The following is a 19,598-nucleotide window of genomic DNA, read 5'->3' as shown; positions in this document are numbered from 1 at the left end:
CTGCCTCCAGCTGCCTGGAGGTAGCGATTGTGAAAGGAAAAGGGGTGGGGGGCCAGGTGCAGTGGCTCATGCCTGTAATCCCAGCACTTTGGGAGGCTGAGTTGGGTGGATCACAAGGTCAGGAGTTTGAGACCAGCCTGCCCAACATGGTGAAATGCCGTCTCTACTAAAAATAGAAAAAATTAGCTGGGCGTGGTGGCAGGCACCTGCATTCCCAGCTACTCGGGAGGCTGAGGTGGGCTAATTGCTTGAACCCAGGAGGCGGAGGTTGCAGTGAGCTGAGATGGTGCCACTGTACTCCAGCCTGGGCAACAAGAGCAAAACTCCGTCTCAAAAAAAAAAAAAAAAAATTAGTTGGGCGTGGTGGCTCGCACCTGTGATCCTGGCTACTCAGGAGACTGAGGCAGGAGAATTGCTTGAACCCAGGAGGCAGAAGTTGCAGTGAGCAGAGATTGTGCCACTGCACTCCAGCCTGGGCGACAAAAACAAAAAACAACAACAACAACAAAAAACCAAGGGGGCGTAAGTGATCACCTCCAATCCAACTCCCTTGAGTTTAGTCTACCAATGGGAGATTTCTTTGTTTAACAATTTCGTCTTCCAAAATAAAATTTCCCATAAGTAGGTTTCTGTTTGTTAGCTCCTCCTAAGCATCCTGAGGCTGGAACTATTATTTACCTTGGGTCTCACATGATGCAAGGCACTTAGCAGGTATTCAATATAAAAGCTGAAGAAATAGGCAGGGCATGGTGGCTCACGCTTGTAATCTCAGCACTTTGGGAGGCCAAGGCGAGTGGATCATGAGGTCAAGAAATCAAGATAATCCTGGCCAACATGGCGATACCCTGTCTCTACTAAAAATACAAAAATTTGCTGGGCATAGTGGCATATGCCTGTAGTCCCAGCTACTTGGGAGGCTGAGGCAGGAGAATCGCTTGAACCTGGGAGGCGGAGGTTGCAATGATCTGAGATTGTGCCACTGCACTCCAGCCTGGTGACAGAGCAAGACTCCATTAAAAAAAAAAAAAGAAAGTTGAAGAAATAATCTGGGGCCTTATTTAGATAGCTCAGACTACAGAGATCTACAGAGAAAAATAGTTTTTGGGGGGTTAGAGAGGGTATGTCTGGAAGGGTGCTTTGCAAAGCAATGAGGAAAAGGGCTGGAGAGAAGGCAGAAAGGTTCAGAAAGAGAGGTGGACAAGTGGCACCCTGATGCCTCTGGTTAGAGGCCAAGTGGCTGCTAGAAATTTCTCCCCGCAGAGATGAGTGGTCACCCTGGCTTATCACAAGGACAAGGAAGAGCAGTGTATTGGAAAGAACATGAGAACTAGAGTCAGAGAGTCCTGCACTCAACTCTTGGCTTTGCCAAGGTTGCTGGGACAATCAGATTATTCACATAAAGGGCCCGCGGGCACAGCTGGAGCCCACAGGGCACAAGATGAAAGTCTTAGGTGAGCAGAGGGAACCCCTTCAGTGTTCTGTTCTATGCAAATCCTCTCCTCCTCGCCACCCATACACAATCCTGTGATCAAGATAACCCTATATTTTGTAATGAAAGCAAGTCTATTTGCTTTTTCAATAAGTTTATTTTAGTCATAAAATACTACATCAATAGCAATTGCCATTAGACAGCCTAAATGCTTTGCGCAGGATGCTACATAATTAGGGTATTATGACCTCTGACTGACTGGATTTGACTGGAACATTCCCAGGGGAGCAGGATGCTGTAACTTCTTTACAATAAGGTGATGTTTTATATTTAAAAGACAAATATCTGCTGACCTCACTAGTCGGTGACCACAAAATAGGATCCCATTCATATTTATGCCCAGTATAAATTGGTTACTTTTGGAATCTTCAAGCAGACCTTACAAGCCAGTATGTGCCCACAAACCAGTATGTTAGCTGCAGCCACGATGAGAAAGTCACCTCCCACACACAATCCTCTCCTATTCCTGCACCTGCCAAAGCTGATACTGATGCTGTTGTCCACACAGATGTCATGATGGGCCAGTGTGTTGTGCTGCATGTTCCCAAAATGTTCCCAAAGCCACCAGTCCTTAGGGAGCCTGAACTGTGCTAGATTCCAAATAGAGATAGAAAGATAAGGACTGCCTTTCCAAGCCAGTGCTACTATTTTCCAGCCAGTCTCAGACACCACTCTGTTTGTATTTTAGGGTCTCATAGTTGCTTGTAAACATTTTGGTCAGGTCCTGACTCTCACCCAGAAACAGCTTCTACTGAAAGAAGTCCCATCAGTTTTGGCCCTTACTCTTGTAACTATAGGGATTCAACCCCAGTTTAGAGGCCACAGAAGACTTCACACCTTTTCTTCACTCCTTCTTCTTCCTGCTGGTTCTTTCCCTTTTTTCCTCCTACAGTGACTGCAGAAATCCCCAGGTATATCAATGGACAGAAACAGATATGGATTGCAGTGGTGAAGGGTGTTAACAGCAGTGGTAGGGTCTGGGGCCAATTAATTCTAAGTAACTATTGGATGATGTTCAGTTCAGGGTGTTATGCAGGCAAAATACTCCAAAACCATGTCTCTACCTAAAAAAAGGCTGAAAATATGGCTACACCTACATTACCTGGTGAACTCAGTGGGAGCTTATAGGGGGAGCAGTTAAGCCTTGGGATATTTAGGGCAGTCCCCTGGTTTTTCTTGTGCCCTTCTTGGAGTTTGCCTTGAGTTAAGCAGTAGAGTGCTGGGATCATAGCAAAAGCTGGACAAAAGTTTGAATGGAGACACTGTGCATGCTAACAAATCACATATATAGGAATCTGGGAGGTCAAGGTTGCAAAGATCTGTGATCCCACCACCACAGTCCAGCCTGGGCAACAGAGTGGGACTCTGTCTTAACCTGGACGGCCCTTGGATCTGAGTCTGGCTGTAATATGGAAAGGGTGCCAGCTGGTCAATGGCCATTCCGGATGCACAGCCCAAGGAGCTCCCAAGGAGTCTAAGCAATCGTTCTTCAGTGCTACAAAGGCAGTGTTTGCTAGGAGGCCAGCCAGCTTAACTGCAGGATCCTCTGCCCAACTAACCTGCTTGTAATGCCCTTCTCATAATAGAGCATTGTAAATGCTGTGTAAGAATGGGGATGTGTTGGCTGGGTGTGGTGGCTCATGCCTGTAATCCTAGCACTTTGGGAGGCTGAGGCAAGTGGATCACTTGAGTCCAGGAGTTCAAGACCAGCCTGGGCAACATGGCAAGACCCTGTCTCTACAAAAAAAATACAAAAATTAGCTGGGTGTGGTGGCTCGTGCCTGTAGTCCTAGCTACTTGGAAGGCTGAGGTGGCAGAAGGTAGAATTGTTTGAGCCTGGGAAGTCAAGGGTGCAGTGAGCTGTGATCCTGCCACCACACTCCAGCCTGGGCAACAGAGTGAGACTCTGTCTTAAAAAACAAAAAACAGGCAGGGTGCGGTGGCTTACACTTGTAATCCCAGCATTTTGGGAGGCCAAGGCAGGTGGATCACCTGAAGTCAGGAGCTCGAGACCAGCCTGGCCAACATGATGAAACCCCGTCTCTACTAAAAATACAAAATAATTAGCCAGGTGTGGCAGTGTGTGCCTGTAATCCCAGCTACTCAGGAGGCTGAGGCGGGAGAATCGCTTGAACCCAGGAGGTGGAGGTTGCAGTGAGCCGAGATCGTGCCATTGTGCTCCAGCCTGAGGGAGAAAAGCAGGACTCCCAAAACAAAACAAAACCAAACAAAAAACAAACAAACAAAAAATGAGGATGTGAGCTTCACTGTCATGCAGATCATGCGAGCCTGGATCAAATCTTGGCTCTTCTTCTTTACCAGCTGCAGGGCTTCCAGTTATTTACTGACTCCCTCTCAGGAGGGATTTCTCTGTAGAATGGAGACAGTAATACCCGCCTCAGAGTGCTGTTGTAAAGGAGAGGGAGATAAAGGCAGTCTGGCATTTAGCACAGTGCTCAGCAGGCATGGTTTCTCAGTTCCCTTTCTTCTCTTCTCACCAAGTCTTGACTCAATGCTCTGAGGACCCACACCAGGCTGCTGAAAGATTCTGAGTGTCTTTGGTAACCAGATCATTTCCACAGTCGCTTCCTAAGTGCACAGACTGCATTAAATTATCATTTCATTTTGCTTTTGAGAACCATGTGAATGGTTTCTAATCAGTTTACTTTTCAGGGCAGCATTAGACTAAGACCTTGTAGATCAGATCTGCACGTCCGTGAAAGCACCATCCATTTTGCAAGAGACCCAGAGACCCAGACTCTTCCTGTTTGCTATAGATAAAGGTCCAGGACTTGCCTCTGTTGGAGTGACCTTCACTGGGCTATTTACAGGGTATCTGGGAGTTGGATTCCAAATGTGGACTAGAGCAAGTAAAAAATCCCGTTGACTGGTGGAGAATAAGATGCAGCGGCCAGACTTAGGAATGAATAATTTATGAGCTCTAACCCCCATTTCTGTCTCTTGTTAAATGTTGCCTTTGCATAATAAGTTACTTACCATTGGTTGGTGATTTTAATTTTATCTATAAAAATGGGATCCAATACGCACCCTTGCAGGATTTTTGAGATATAAGTAAATTAAGGTATGTGAAGCAGCCAGCACTGTGCGGGCACATTGGAGTGGCTGAATTAAGAGCAGCATTCAGGCCGGGCGCGGTGGCTCACGCCTGTAATCCCAGCACTTTGGGAGGCCGAGGCGGGCGGATCACGAGGTCAGGAGATCGAGACCATCCTGGCTAACACGGTGAAACCCCGTCTCTACTAAAAATACAAAAAATTAGCCGGGCGTGGTAGCGGGCGCCTGTAGTCCCAGCTACTCGGGAGGCTGAGGCAGGAGAATGGCGTGAACCCGGGAGGCGGAGCTTGCAGTGAGCCGAGATCGCGCCACTGCACTCCAGCCTGGGCGACAGAGCGAGACTCCGTCTCAAAAAAAAAAAAAAAAAAAAAAAAAAAAAAAAGCAGCATTCATTATTTCTACTGCTTACCAGAGACACCGCCAGCCACATAAATGGCCATTGCAACTGCCATTGAAAATCCAACATTGATAGTGATGACCCCTCCAAAACGTCCTCGACTGAGAATAGCTTGGGCAACACAGCCACATCCAAGGACCTGGAATGAGAGGAAAACTCAACAGGTAAGTGGGGATGGCTACTGTCAAAAGTGATGGAAACTCACAGTAGCAAGTATTTTTAAAGCAAACTCATGAATTGGGTTGCTTGGGTTTTATACAAATCAAATTATAATGATTCAGCTATACACAGATAGCAAAATGGGGGACCCAAAGCTGCATTTGGCTTACAGATAGATGAGTTTTGCTGCACCTGTGCAATGCTCAGATTTTGCCTACATTTATAAATCAGGACATTTCACACAATGATCTAGGTATCTGATTTTCTTTAAAATTAATTTTTTTATTTTGAGATAATTATAGACCCACATGTATTGTAAGAAATAATACAGAAAAGTCCCATGTACCTGTTACCCACTGGTTCCTTTTAATCAACCAGAAGATCTGGTTGTTCACAGGGAAATAATCGAGCACAGTAGCAGTTGGGGATCCCTTTAAACAGAGCTTATGCCTTCCCAACTGGCTCACTTCTCTACCCTTCACTCATTTAGGTCACCCTCCTGGCCTCTGTAGGTATTTGAGTTTGACAGTTCTGTTCTTGTGGCGCCCAGTATAAAAGCAGAACCAGGCACACAAACCACCATACACACATCCAATAAAGGGGAAAGGCCATTTGTACCATGCATTAGAAAAAATGTCTGATGTGCAAGAAAACAAAGGAAAACCTTAGGGGGATAGATTTGGCAATCAGGACCCCCTTATTCTCATGTATTTTCTCTCTGATGGGGCTGTAGTTTCCTAGGGAGCAGAGGCTGACAAACTCACTGCTTCTTGTATTCCCTATGGCACCAAGCCCAGTGCTGTGCTGATAGTAAGCATTCTGCAAACAGTTGCACAGTGAAGTATGATAGTGAGTCTTCCACAATCTTCAGCTGGTAGAGGATATTTTGGAGAATGAAATCCATATTGAGAAAGGTTTGCGATAAATATATGATGGTACATCCAGTCAGTAGACTGCTAGTCTACTGAAAAAAATAGAAACAAACAAAAAAATAGAATAAAGGAGATCCATGTATACCAAAGTGGAAAGACCCCCAAGGTATATTATTAAAATAAAAAAAGATGCAGAGCAGTGCTAAAACATGCTGCCAATTGTATTAAATACATTACATGTATTTCTTTTTATGTACATGATCTCTCTCCATGAATACACAAGCGGCAGAAATGGGGTTAGACCCTAATGGGTGGGGGGAGCGCATGACTGGGACAGAGATTGGAAGAGAACTTTTCATTGTATGTCTTCTGTTTTTTAAAACCCATCTGTTTTCTAATTTTTTTTTAAAAAAATGGGCCCCACATATTCATTGAATAATCAGTTAAAACCATTTAATCACAGTCCATTAAAGAAATACTTGGTGAAGGACGGTTCTTGGGAAAGACAGAACAATTTCATACAAGTTTGGTAGGAAAATGAGACAGCAACTGACCACCAGCTTTCACCGTGCTGTAGTTTAAAAAGCTAGTGTGGCCCTGGAGGCATAAGTATAGGAATTATTAGATGATTAGATGGAATCCAGTTGGGGTTTTATAACTAAAAAAGAGCAATTAACTTGAGGGAGGGCTTGGCATTGAGCAATACATATTATTTAGGGGCAGGAAAATAGAGCACATGAGGAAATATTTCAGAAACAAATATATTTTTGGAAAAAGAGATTAACAATGTGAAGGCTTTTAATCAGGAAGATAATAACCTACTATTGTGTCTTTTCATATAGAGCTGAAAATGGAAGAGTCTAAAACTAAAATATGAAAGGTTGCACAGACAATTTTTTTATTGTGATGAATTAATTCTAAACAGCTCCCTCAGGGCTCATTTGTGAGGTCCTTTAGAGGAGAATAAGTTACAAACAAGAGATATTTAATACATATAGAATGATTTCTCTGACAGCAGAGAAATTACGTAGATGATGCTTTCATGTCCCTTCTAGTCCCCAGTTCTAAGATACATCCACTTGTCTTAGCAAGCAGAGAAAAGGTGGAGAGCTTTGTACCCTACACTGAATGTTAAATACAGTTACAGCAGGAACATGTCCCCTTTCTCTTTTCAAAAAAATCCCCTGAGTCCATTTTATAGCCTAACAATTTCACCTAGACTTGACATTATTTTTTCTAGAATCCTTATCTATTATAATAACTGTCGGAATTAAAACCACATTGGCATATTTCTTTCATTTTAATGTAAATCCAATTAAATGCTCTGGGCACAACTTCCAGGTGAACTGACATTTTAGTAGTATCTCCTAAAGTGAGGAATAAAACAATACTGACAGCTGAAATGACTTGATTTAGACAACCAGGGCTAAGAAGAGACGCAAAAGAGAGAGGCTAGTCATGAGCTATTAATGCTTTCTAAATAAGCGTCTCCCCTCTTTTATGGTCCTGATGTACATGCACTTGTTCCAGTCTAGAGAGGACATAAAAGCTTTAAATGGCTCAAGTGGGTCCGTGGAGGCTTCTGCCTTGTCAAATTTCACTATGATTAATACTCCCCTCTTCCACTCTAGATGCTGAAATGGATTTTCTTAGGAGGATAATCAATGCTGTGTGCTGCAGGAAATAAGAGGACTGATGAGCAATGTGGGGACTTCAGTTACCCTCATCAGAATCGCCGCTCAGAAGATTGGAGCCCAGATTTCCAGCATTACATCTTAATTTAGAAATGTTTTACTGTAGCCTGAAAAGCAACGAGGAAGCCAGGTAACTGCCTCCTGGTTTGTTCCCTTGCCTGCCTCCTCTTGCCTGTATTCACAGCACCAGGCCAGCAGATCATTGGCATTCTAATATATCACGGGCTGCTTGCTGGAGATCTGGCCACCCACTCTGGTTCTCTCCTTCTGTGTGTTCAGTGTATTTTTTTTCCTCCAAAAATGAGAGAACTGTTTTTTATGGTATTGATGATAAAAAGTTCCATCGTGATTCCCTGATCTCACCTTCAAGAACTGCCGTACCTTTCCCTTCTTAGACTCAAAAAGAGCCCATTATCATATCCACCCTATCTTGATTTTCCTGGTCTCCCCATCTAGAAAGCATTTTTAGGTCTGTCGTCCATTCAGATTCTTCTCAACAAACCTAGTATTTCTCCCCTGAAGTTCAATTGTAGTGTTTGTACTCTACAATAAGTACTTATTTACCTTCAAGTGCATAATCTTGATTTCATTATCTAGAAAACAATCTCTTGGATTCCTTTCCATATTAACATTGTGGATGTTCTAATGTATCATGGTCTGTAATATGTGAGTCTCTTTGATTTTATTCTGTCCCCTTGGGCGTTCTGCTTCTGAAGTCCACCACCCACTCCTCCTCTGCAGGCCTACAGACTTTTAAGATTTCTTCTACCTTCTTGACAGGACCTAGCACTTGCTCAATCTAGCTGCCTCCTCAAGAAGAATTAGAAAAGTCACAAAACCATATAGGAGATGGAGGGAATGACAAAACCGTGGACACAATGAAGATCTAGCCTTTACTGTGTCCTTCACTGTGTCTTCAAAGTTCCTCATTAATCTTTTATTCATGTTCTCTCAATAGCTTCACCAAGCCTTCTCTTCTCTCATCGGCACAACCCACCCAACTGCCTTTCTGCACATAACACCACCTTCTAGTTGACTCAGCACCTATTAATGGATGTGAAGACCAATGGTAACTCTGAATATCACACAAACTTTGTATTTCAGTTATCCAGCACTGAAGAATTCACCACCCCCAAACTTAGTGGCTTAAAATGATAGCATTTATTTTGCTTATGAATCAGCAATTTGGGCAGGGTTTGGGGTGGCACGTCATCCCTGCTCTACTTGGTATCAAATGGAGTGGCTCGAAAAGTGGAACACTGGAATTATCTGAAAGCTTGCATATTCATGCATCTCATGGTTGATGTTGACTGTCCGCTGATACCTTAGCTGGCGCTTACAAATGGCTTCTCCGTGGGGCCTGGCTTCTTTACAATATGGTTGCTGAGTTCCAAGACTGAGCATCATATAGGATCCAGAGACTGTGCTCTTAAACCCTGTACCATGCCATCTCTCAGTTATACCATTTTGCTGGTTCTGAACTTGATAGCACACAGAAGGCATGTGATACAGGCATTCTCCCTACAACATCCTAAATAGGTGTTCACCTAACCCATATTGGATCACCTTTAAGGATAGGGAGCTCATTACCACATTAGGCAGCTTGTTCTGTATACTTTTTATTGTTCCTGTGGTTGGGGCATCCTTCCTTACATGAAGTTGGAGGCTTCTTTCCTGTAACTTCTGTTCATTAGCTACAGACCTACTGTTGGGACCAAGGAGAATAAGCCTTTCACATACCAGGCATTGCGATAAGTGGAGGGGCATAATGCCCTCCCTGGGTTCTCTCTTCGTTTGGATACTTGTCCCTTCATCTTTGATCTCTGCGTCTCCTCGGACTCCCAGTGAGTCTCACCTGGGTAAGCTCTACGTTGTCAGTGTCCCTCTTAAAACACAGAGCCCAGAAATGAACACAGTCTTCCCATATTTGTGTATCACATTATGACACGGTAATTAACCCTGTACCTTCTGACTCATGGCTTCTATTGCCATCTGGTGGGACACTTAGCCATGGAATGTTATTTAACTGTTTACATATTTATGCCTGATTTTCTCAATTTTATAAGAAGATTTTCAAGATAATATGTTGAACTTTTTTTGTCTCTGTAACAGCTTCTAGTATATTGGATGTAATTGAATAGCAGATCGTAGACATTATTTCCAGGGATGACACTTGTTGGCAATGTAAATGAACATGTTATTTCTCATTCTCAGCTTGCTCATATATTAAAGGGGAATAATGATATGTGCCAGATTTGAATCATATGGCTTTTTGATAAAGAATCAAAGGAGATAACATTAATGAAGGCAATATTTAAACAACAAAGAGAAATAATAAGGGTAGGATATTATTGTTTTTAGTATAAACTCAAAAATTCCAGTTCAGGGTGAATAGGTTAAGAAAACAGACCCATGAACTTAACTGCTAACTTGCTGCCTGGCAATAAAAACAGAGGAGAAAAGACATCTATAACAAATACATCTAGTTGAAGTACTTGCTGTTTCATTGCTAGTCATGGGATTTAATTTTGGTGAGAGAGGGAAAGCGGGAAGCTGATAAGATCTTCAAGTTGTTTTGACTATTTGTGATTACTCTCTGAAGATGGGCCATTTCATAATTGGCAGGATTTTAGTGCTTTTTGTAGGAAAGCAATGCTAGAAAATAGAAAGATAAACGCTTTTTTTACTATCAGGTTCCATACATGGAAGAAGGAAAAGACTTTCATGCCAGATGCCAGATGAAGCACCACACACCACCTCCCCACTGCTCAGGAAATGTCAGCTCAGAGTCCTCAAGCTGGTCCTCAGGGCTCTCCATTGCCTTACCTCATGATTCCCAGCCACCTTCCTTTCCAGTATTCTTTAGCACAGATCTTCTGCATCAGCCAGGCTGACATCCTAGTCACTTGGAGCCCTTTGAGCTGATGACACTTATTTTCATCCCTGCACATCTGCTATGCTGCACCTTTCAGAAGAAACACCCTTTCCTTGCACCTTCCCCAACTAAACCCAATCTATTCTTAATGATAAGCTGAAATCCTGCTTTCTCTATAGGACTTTCTCTGACAACAAAAGCCCTCATTGGCTTCCTGTGCCCACTCTATCACGTCTGCACTTTGCCATTTTATTATATACCTGCCACCTTGTCTTGTGGCACCAACCCCCCCCCACCAAAAAAAACTATAATGTCCACCAGGGAAGTACATTTTTTTTCAGGTTAATTGGAGGAAAACCATACAAATTTATTTAACATGTATACATGGAGAGAACCACAGAGTGATTACCCTAATTCTTTATATTCCATGCTTAAATAATAATATTTGATGAAAGATATTAAAATATCTAAACTTAAGCAAGGGCACAAAAAAAAACCCATTTCTCTGCCTTCAAGAAAAAGCAGGAAAAGATAAAAAATTTAGTTTGGCCTATCCATCTGATAAGGGATTAATAACCATAATATATAAGGAGCTCAAACAACTCAATAGCAAACAAACAAACAAAATCCTAATAATCTGATTTTAAAATGGGCAAAAGATCTGAGTAGTCATTTCTCAGAAGACAGACAGTGGCCAACAGGCATATGAAAAAAAAAATGCTCAAGCATCATTAACTATCAGAGAAATGCGAATCAAAACCACAGTGAGATAGCGTCTCACCCCAGTTAAAACAGCTTTTATCAAAAAGGGAATAATGGATGTGGAGAAAGCGGAACATTTATACGCTGTTGGTAGGAATGTAAACTAATATAGCCACTATGGAAAATAGTGTGGAGGTTCCTCAGAAAACTAAAAACAGGACTGCCATACGATTCAGCAGTTTCAATACTGGGCATGTATCCAAAAGAAATAAAATCAATATGTTGAAGAGCTGTCTGCACTCTCATGTTTACTGCAGCACTATTCACAATAGCCAAAATATGGAATCAACCTAAATGCCCACAAACCAGATTAATGGATAAAGAAAATGTGGCATATATACGCAATGAAACATTATTCACCCATAAAGAAGAATGAAATCCTGTCATTTGTAGCAATGTGAATGGAACTGGAGGTCATTATGTTAAGTGAAATAAGCCAGGCATAGAAAGACAGACATCAAATGTTCTCATTTTTATGTGACAGCTAAAAAAGTGGATCTCATGAAGGCAGAGAGTAGATGGGTAGTTACTAGAGGTCAAGAAAGGGCGGAGGAAAGAAGAAAGGTTGATTAATAGGTAAAAATATACAGTTTGATAGAAGAAATAAGACCTAGTGCTTGAAAGATCAGTAACATGACTATAGTTAACAATAATCTATTGTATATTTCAAAGTCACCAGAAGAAAATAATTTGAATATTCCTAGCAGAATGAAAAGACAAATATTTAAGGCAATGGATCACCCAATCACACTGATTTGATTTTTATACATTATATGAATGTGTTAAAATGTCCCATGTACCCCCAAAATATGTACATCTGTTATGTATGAATAACAAAAGAAGCGCAGGAAGCAAAACTACCCTGAATAATCCTCCTTTAAACAATGTGGAAATGATAAATAAACGGGAATCTTACTAAAAAAAAACCCAACTTAATTTGGGGGTAGGATATGAAATGTGAAAAGTGGGAGGTATAATTTCTAAGAAATACCAAGTGGGACTGCTGGGTACTTCTCAACTGAGCCATGACCCCTGTGACAAGCTGTTTATTGGACACAATGTAAAACCTGACATGGTGAAGTGATTATCACAAGCTGAAATGCTGGGAACGGAGAGGGGGAATAATCAGCCCACAGGTTTTTTTGCACGTAACCCTGCTCAAATCTCTTTTATATTTATTATGTCCTTTAAAGTGTAAAACAAGATAGTCCTAGCAGAATATGTGGTGCATAACAGACACTCAATAAATATTTGTTTGGTGAGTATGTAAGAACTGAGCCCTTTCAGAAAAGCAGTAGTTAATGAAGTTTAGGAATTCCGTAGTGAAGTGTTTGTGAATGCAGGCAACCTGGGGCCAGGGACCACCAGGGAACCTTAGAATTACCGCAAGAGGTCTGTGATTCCTTGTGTGCATCAAACATTGTCCAAAAATGGAAAAAATAACATGTCTTCTATCTACCTTTTGTGATCTTGTATTTTCAGAATTAATGAATACTAAAAGAATGTTGTAGTGTATAGAGTTCTTGAAAATTTTTAAAGTTAAAAGGATCTCCTTGGGAAAGATTGTCATGGGTTTTGGAATAAATACTGTACAAAAAATTTACCATCTTGACTCATCTGTTTAGGGTAGCGTGAATAAAGGAATACTAGCTATCCTCTATTTAGTTCATTCTTTGTGCCAGGTTGCATGCTAAGTGCTTTACTTGTATTCCCTTATCACTATCCCATTATTAACTTAACAGTTATAACATTCTGGGAGGTAAGTAGTATTATCTCCATCTCGTGGATGAGCAAATTGAGGCTGAGAAAGATCAAAGCAAATTGCCTAATTTTACATCACTGTAAGGAGAGAGAACCAGGATTTGATCACAGGTCTGTTTCAGTCAGAGGCCCGAACTTTTAGCCGTCACACACTGGATGGAACAAGAGGTCATCAGATGCAACAGATGCCCCCAAGAATCCATGGAAATCTTCAGGGAGGATACTAGGTTTTCCATAGGATGTGGAATAGGGGCATCGGTTTTTCTATCTGCATGTTGAAAAGCAAAGGGCTGTCTGGGAAGGTGAGGACTTGAAGACCCCAGGTAGCAGCCATCTGTTCCCAATCTATCCAGTATAAATGGCCTCATTTGTAAACCAGATGTGTCAGTCCAAAGAGAAAGGGCTGAGGCTGAAGCTATCTGTCTCCTTATAGTTCCTGGTCTTCACCAGGACAAGTGCTTTTCTGGTAACAATAAGTATGGTCACCCTAGTTCAGAAAATATACAACACTTGCGCCTTGTCATCAAGGCTTCTCAGGGACCTAGAAAAGAAAATCCTTTTCAGCTCCAATTTCCCTTCCTTTCTCAGAGATGACTGAGATATTTTGGTGATTATCTCCAGCTTTTTCAATTTATGCAAAATCGATTTTCTGCTCGCTTGATTTCTAGCTCCCCTTGCACAGACAACTTCTGTTAGATGATCAAGCACCCACCAGTAGAAAACTAGAGTGAAAGGTAGAGTTAAACCCTTTCCTCTCTTGTTCTGTCTCACACACTCCTCTCCATAGTGTCTTCCAATTTTGTGGTTATCAACGCACACTCCCCGCTAACGCTGATTCAACGTGTCTAACACTGGAAGTGAGTATGGGCCTAGAAGGGGCCTTTTCCACATGGATGAGCCACACCCAACAGCCACACGGGTTTCTGTGGCACTGGTCAGCATTTGGGGGCACTAACCAGGGAGTTGAACAGTTCCCCCAACTGCCACCTGCCCCCTTTATTACTTTTTATTTAGCTAAAGTCAAACAAGTAAGCCAGGTGGACATTCTAAAATGCCCCAATACCTCCAAGTCTCACCCAGATGGTATGTATTCATTATTGTTCTTTCAAAGACTTTCCTGGGAAGCAAATCCAGTGGTGCCAGTTCAGAGCACATTTGCTCTGTGCTATGTGGACAGCAGCAACATGACCCAAGAACATGAGTTCTGTGTGACTGCTTTACCTTGTACCCTGCTGCAGGTCTTCTTGGATATAGGAAAGGAACACATTTAAATTATTAAACAAAAATACCCTCAAGTAGATATTTTGTCATTAAATGATGCAAATATTTATAAAAACAGAAGTAAGCATTAAAAGAGCATATCTGTGGTAACACATTTTAAATAAACATATTTGTGTGTATATATGCACACATATATGTGTGTTTGTACACATGTATATATGTGATATGTATATTCTCATTTAATCCCCTTTAGGAGGAGGAAAGTGCTCCTGTTTCCATCTAAGGAAACCTTTGGACAAAGAAATTAAGTAATTTTCCTGAGGACATATGTAGGGTAAGCGCACCTGACAGCAATAACTTAAGCCTACCCTTAGCCAGATCCTGTATGGCAGATGCACCTGAATGTTCTGAGCTAGGGAATCTGGAAGTGGCCAACCTAGAGATTTGTTCCCTATCTATGATAAACATCTGAACCCTGGCCAGTTCCATGCAACATGGGCTGTACAGGGGAATGAGGCCCTGAGTTTTGAGTTAAATGAAGGTTGCCAGGTGAAAGTCATTAAGAGGAGGGTGTTAAGTGAAAATGCTATATAAACTGCATGCTATTTACAGGGGATTGCAGTTTTCCTGCCCAGTCTGTGGTTACTGGGCTGCGAGGTTACGTCCATGTTGACAAGGAGTTTCTTGACTGAAATGCGCTATGTTCGATGAATGATTTAATGTACTATGTAATGTTAAGGATTTTTAGTATGGGTTGATATTCGTGTTGGCTAGTTTGAGTTGTACAGTTGATATGGTGAATGTTTTATAGTTAATTGGGGGATTGTTAATACGTGGTTATATGTATGCAGATTATATTCTTGATGTACTTTAATGTATTAATGTACTATATATGATTAAACAATTATAGTGCAATATATTATTCATGAGATTAACAGTAATGCATGAAGTATATAAAAGCACTAATGTATTAGTATTAGTTCGTTAATACTGACATAGTAGTTTAAGTGTGTGCTGAAAAAAAGTACAAGGAGTAGTTTAATTAGAATTTCAGCTTGGGTGTTGACAGTGAAGCTGAAGTGCTTTTTTCCTGAGTTGTCCTGGAGAGGGAATTCCCCATTTCTGTTTTACAAGACCAGAGAATTGAGTTATACTACAAGGGCAGTTTCATTTGAGTAATTTGTTTTCAATTAGGGCGGTAATTGGTGTAAGGTGAAGATAGTAGAGAAGTGCATAATGGATGCTGTTTGTCTGATGATAATAAAAGGGTAGCTGACTGGCTGCCCTCCGATTCATGTGAGTGTGAGACTAGTGGACGGAATACTATGCTTTGCTGTTTAGACATGTGAGGTATAGGAATAACTGCTAGAATAAGAATGGAAGATATAAGGGCCAGTACACCTCCTAGTTTATTAGGGATGGATCATAAGATTGCATATGCAAATAAAAGGTATCACTCTGGTTTAATGTGGGGCGAGGTATTGAGGGGGTTGGCTAAAGTGTAATTATCTGGGTAGCTCAGAAGATCAGGTGAAAATAGTACTAGAATTATTAGGAAGAGGAGGAGGAGAATTAGGCCTAGAATATCTTTGATTGTGTAGTAAGGGTGGAAAGTGATTTTGTCAGGGTCTGATGAGATCCTTGAAGGGTTATTAGATCCTGTTTCACGTAAGAACAAAAGGTGAAAAGTCGCTAAAGCTGCAATGATGAAAGGTAAGATAAAATGGAAGGCAAAAAATCGTGTAAGGGTGGCTTTGTCTACTGAAAATCCACCTCAGATTCATTGCACAAGGTCAGTTCCAATATACGGAATGGCTGATAGTAGGTTTGTAGAATAGGTTTGTAAAAACTCAGAATATTTGGCCTCATGGGAGTACGTAACCTATAAATGCTATTGCTATGGTCGTGAGTAGCAGGATAATACCAATATTTCAGGTTTCTAGAAATATAAATGAACCATAGTATAAGCCTTGGCCAATGTGTAGGAAGAGGCAGGTGAAAAATATTGAAGCACCGTTAGCATGAAGATAGCGAATTATTCAGCCGTAGTTTACATCTCGGCTTGTATTGGTGATTGAAGAGAAGGCAGTTAAGGGATCTGATGTGTAGTGTATGGCCAGAAATAATCTGGTAGTGATTTGGAGAATTAAGCAGGCACAAATAAGTGAGCCAAAGTTTCATCATGTAGAAATGTTGGATGGTGTGGGAAGATCAATGAATGAATGACTAATAATTTTTATTAGCAGGTGCGTTGTGCATATTTTGGTCATTAGTGTTCTTATAGTTGAAATACAATGGTGGCTTTTCATACCATTAGTCATGGTTATAGTCCATGTAGGAATAATGGCTTATGCTTTATTTTTATTAAGTATTCTTTTAGTTATAGGGTTTGCAGGTTTTTCTTCGAAACTGTCTCCTATTTATGGGGAGGGGATAGGGTTAATTATTAGTGGTGCTGTGGGTTGTGGTATTTTGTTGAATTTTGGTGGGACTTTCGTGGGGTTAATAGTCTTTAATTTATTTGGGTGGTATAATGGTTGTTTTTGCTTATACTGTGGCAATGGCTATTGAGGAATATCCTGAAACATGAGGGTCAAGTATTGACATTTGAGGGGCTTTATTATTAGGATTATTAATAGAGTTGGTGTTAATTTGGTGAATGACTGAGTATGATGGGATGGTCATTATAATTAATTTTAATAGCATACAGAGTTGCATAATTTTTGAGGGTGAGGGGGCGAGGTGGTTGCGTGAGGATTCTGTCGGTGCAGCTTCTTTATACAGTTACGGGTATTGGTGGTAGTTGCTGGTTGAACGTTATTTGTCAGTATTTATGTTGCACTTGAAGTTACTCAGGGTGATGATTAGGTAATTAAGATTAGAGTTAGAAGAGGTAAAATAGAAAAGGAGAGGAAATAGAGTTTCATTAGGCCTTTTGGGGCAGATATGGTAATGGAGGCTGATATTTGAGTTTGTGAAATGGTTTTTGGTATGGACTTTCCTAATCAAATTATGTCTAGTAGAAGTGAGGCTAGATTTTGGCTTGTAAATAGGCTTGAGTTGGGGGAGCTGTACGGTGGATGGTGGCTGAGTAAAAACCTAGTATATTGGAGAAGTTAAAAGTCTGTAATTGATACTTTAGCTTAAGGTTATTAGTTATAAAATTTAGTTCTATTGCTAGTAAGAGGCCTAAGGTGGTCACACCTAGGGGTGTGAGTTTTAGGTGAAGTGGCATAGTTGTTTAGGGGGATGAAGTGGGAACAATATTATTGGTAATGAGGAATCCAGCGAAGATACTGCCGATTATTAGGTGCTTAATTGGGTTAATTAGGAAAGGGTTATTTTTGTTAATAATAATCAGTTGTGAAGCGAGGTTGTCCTATCAGAGCGAAGAAAATAATTTGGGTACTATAGACAGCTGTTAGGGAGGTTGCGATAAGAGTAATAGAAAGGGCTCAGGTGTTGGTATATGATGTGTTTGCAGTTTCAATAATGAGGTCTTTAGAATAATAGCCTGTGAGGAAAGGCATACCTGTAAGTGAGAGGCTGCCAATGATAAGGGAGGAGGAAGTGAGGAGTAGAGTCTTGAAGAGTCCTCGTATTTTTCGGATGTCTTGTTCATCACTGAGATTATGGATGATGGATCCTGAACATATATAGCTTTTAAAAAGGCATGGGTGCAGATATAAAGAAATGCTTGGTGTGATTAGTACCAATTGTGACTATTATAAGGCCTAGTTGGCTTGAGGTGGAGAATGCTACGATTTTTTTTTTGATGTAGTTTTGTGTTAGAGCACAAATTGCTGTTAATAATGTGGTGATGCCCCTACACATAATGTAAAGGTTTGGATTCATAGATTATTTTCTATTAAAGGGTAGAAGCAGATACGTAGAAAAACTGTACAACTCTAGTGCTAGAGTGGAGTAGGGCTGAAACTGGGGTTGGGCCTTCTACAGTGGAAGGAAGTCAGGGATGAAGGCCAAATTGAGCTGACTTTCCTGCTGCTGCCAGGAGAACACTAATTAGTGGAAAGGAATTGGGGGTAAGATTTAGAATAAATATTTGTTGATGCTCTCATGTGTTGGAAAATAAGAGGAATCATGCTATAGCTAAAATAAAGCCAATATTGCCAATCGTTTATATAGGACCATTTGGAGGGCTGCTGTATTAGCATCTGCTTGGCCATATCATCAGCCAATTAGTAAAAAAGACACAATTCCCACACCTTCTCATCCAATAAAAAGTTGGAAGAGATTATTGGTGGTAACTAGAATTAATATTATGGTGAGGAAAATGAGTAAATCTTTGAAAAATTGATTAGTATTAGGGTCTGAGTTTATATATCATATTGAGAACTCTACAATAGATCAGGTAACAAATAGTGCTACTGGGATAAATATTGTGGAAAAGTATTCTAGTTTGAAGCTTAGTGGGAGTTGAAGAGTTTGAATTGTTACTGTCAGTTTGAGATAATTATTTCTTGATCTATGAATATGTATATTGTTACAGGGATGAGGCTAGTAATAAAGACACATGCAATAGATATTTTTACGTAGTATGGGTATCAATCTTTTTTGCAGGGGTTGGCTAAGGTAGTAATAATTGGTAAGATTAAGGGAATTAGTGTTTTTATAATAGTGGTATAATACATGTTTATTACTTTTACTTGGAGTTGCACTAATATTTTTGGTTCCTAAGACCAATGGATAGCTCTTATCCTTTAAAAGTTGAGAAAGCCATGTTATTAGGGATGGGAGCATGAGTTAGCAGTTCTTGCATACTTTCTCAGTAGATAAGAAGTTGCAGGCTTCTATTATTAGATCCACAATCTAATGTTTTGGTTAAACTACATTTACAGTATGCAAACCCATAATAATCTTAGGGTTTAAGGATAATAGAAAGATAGGTGCAAGGTATATAAGTATTAATGTATTTTCTTGTGTAAATGAGCATTTAATACTGTTAATGTAATACACAAGTGTCCCTCATTGTGTTGTGATTAGTATCTGTAGGGAGTAAAGATCTGTAATTAGTATATTAAGTCTTATAAGCGTAATGGTGATGTTTGATCAAGAGAATAAAGCCATAGTGATGAAGAATTCTCCTATTAAATTAATAGTAGGCGGAAAGGCAAGGTTAGTAAGACTTGCTAAAAGTCATCAAGAGGCTATTAGTGGAAGCAGTGTTTGAAGGCCTCAGATAAGTAATATAATTCGGCTATGGACTCGCTCGTAGTTCGAATTTGCTATGCAGAATAGTAAAGATGAAGTGACTCCATGGGCAATTATAAGG

The 19,598-nt window shown here is 40.7% G+C and overlaps 1 protein-coding gene and 1 long non-coding RNA gene across 2 annotated transcripts in view; one reads left to right on the top strand and one right to left on the bottom strand.

The window, feature by feature from the left end:
* The window catches only part of AQP9 (aquaporin 9), a 48,789-nt gene that overhangs the window by 14,468 nt on the left and 14,723 nt on the right, over nt 1-19,598 (bottom strand). Inside the window, exon 2 of the mRNA XM_523087.7 lies at nt 4,974-5,100. Coding sequence (XP_523087.2) covers nt 4,974-5,100 — 127 coding nt within the window. The remainder of the gene's footprint in view (nt 1-4,973; nt 5,101-19,598) is intronic.
* On the top strand, nt 4,977-12,981 carry LOC104002319 (uncharacterized). The gene is made up of 3 exons (XR_674552.5): nt 4,977-5,125; nt 7,624-7,816; nt 8,645-12,981. It is a non-coding gene; the product is annotated as an uncharacterized LOC104002319 (long non-coding RNA).

The sequence above is a fragment of the Pan troglodytes genome, chromosome 16 (assembly GCF_028858775.2).
Source record: "Pan troglodytes isolate AG18354 chromosome 16, NHGRI_mPanTro3-v2.0_pri, whole genome shotgun sequence".
In the NCBI taxonomy this organism is placed as follows: domain Eukaryota; kingdom Metazoa; phylum Chordata; class Mammalia; order Primates; family Hominidae; genus Pan; species Pan troglodytes.
The sequence above is the reverse complement of the archived record's forward strand: the minus strand, read 5'-3'. Positions and strand labels throughout refer to the sequence as shown.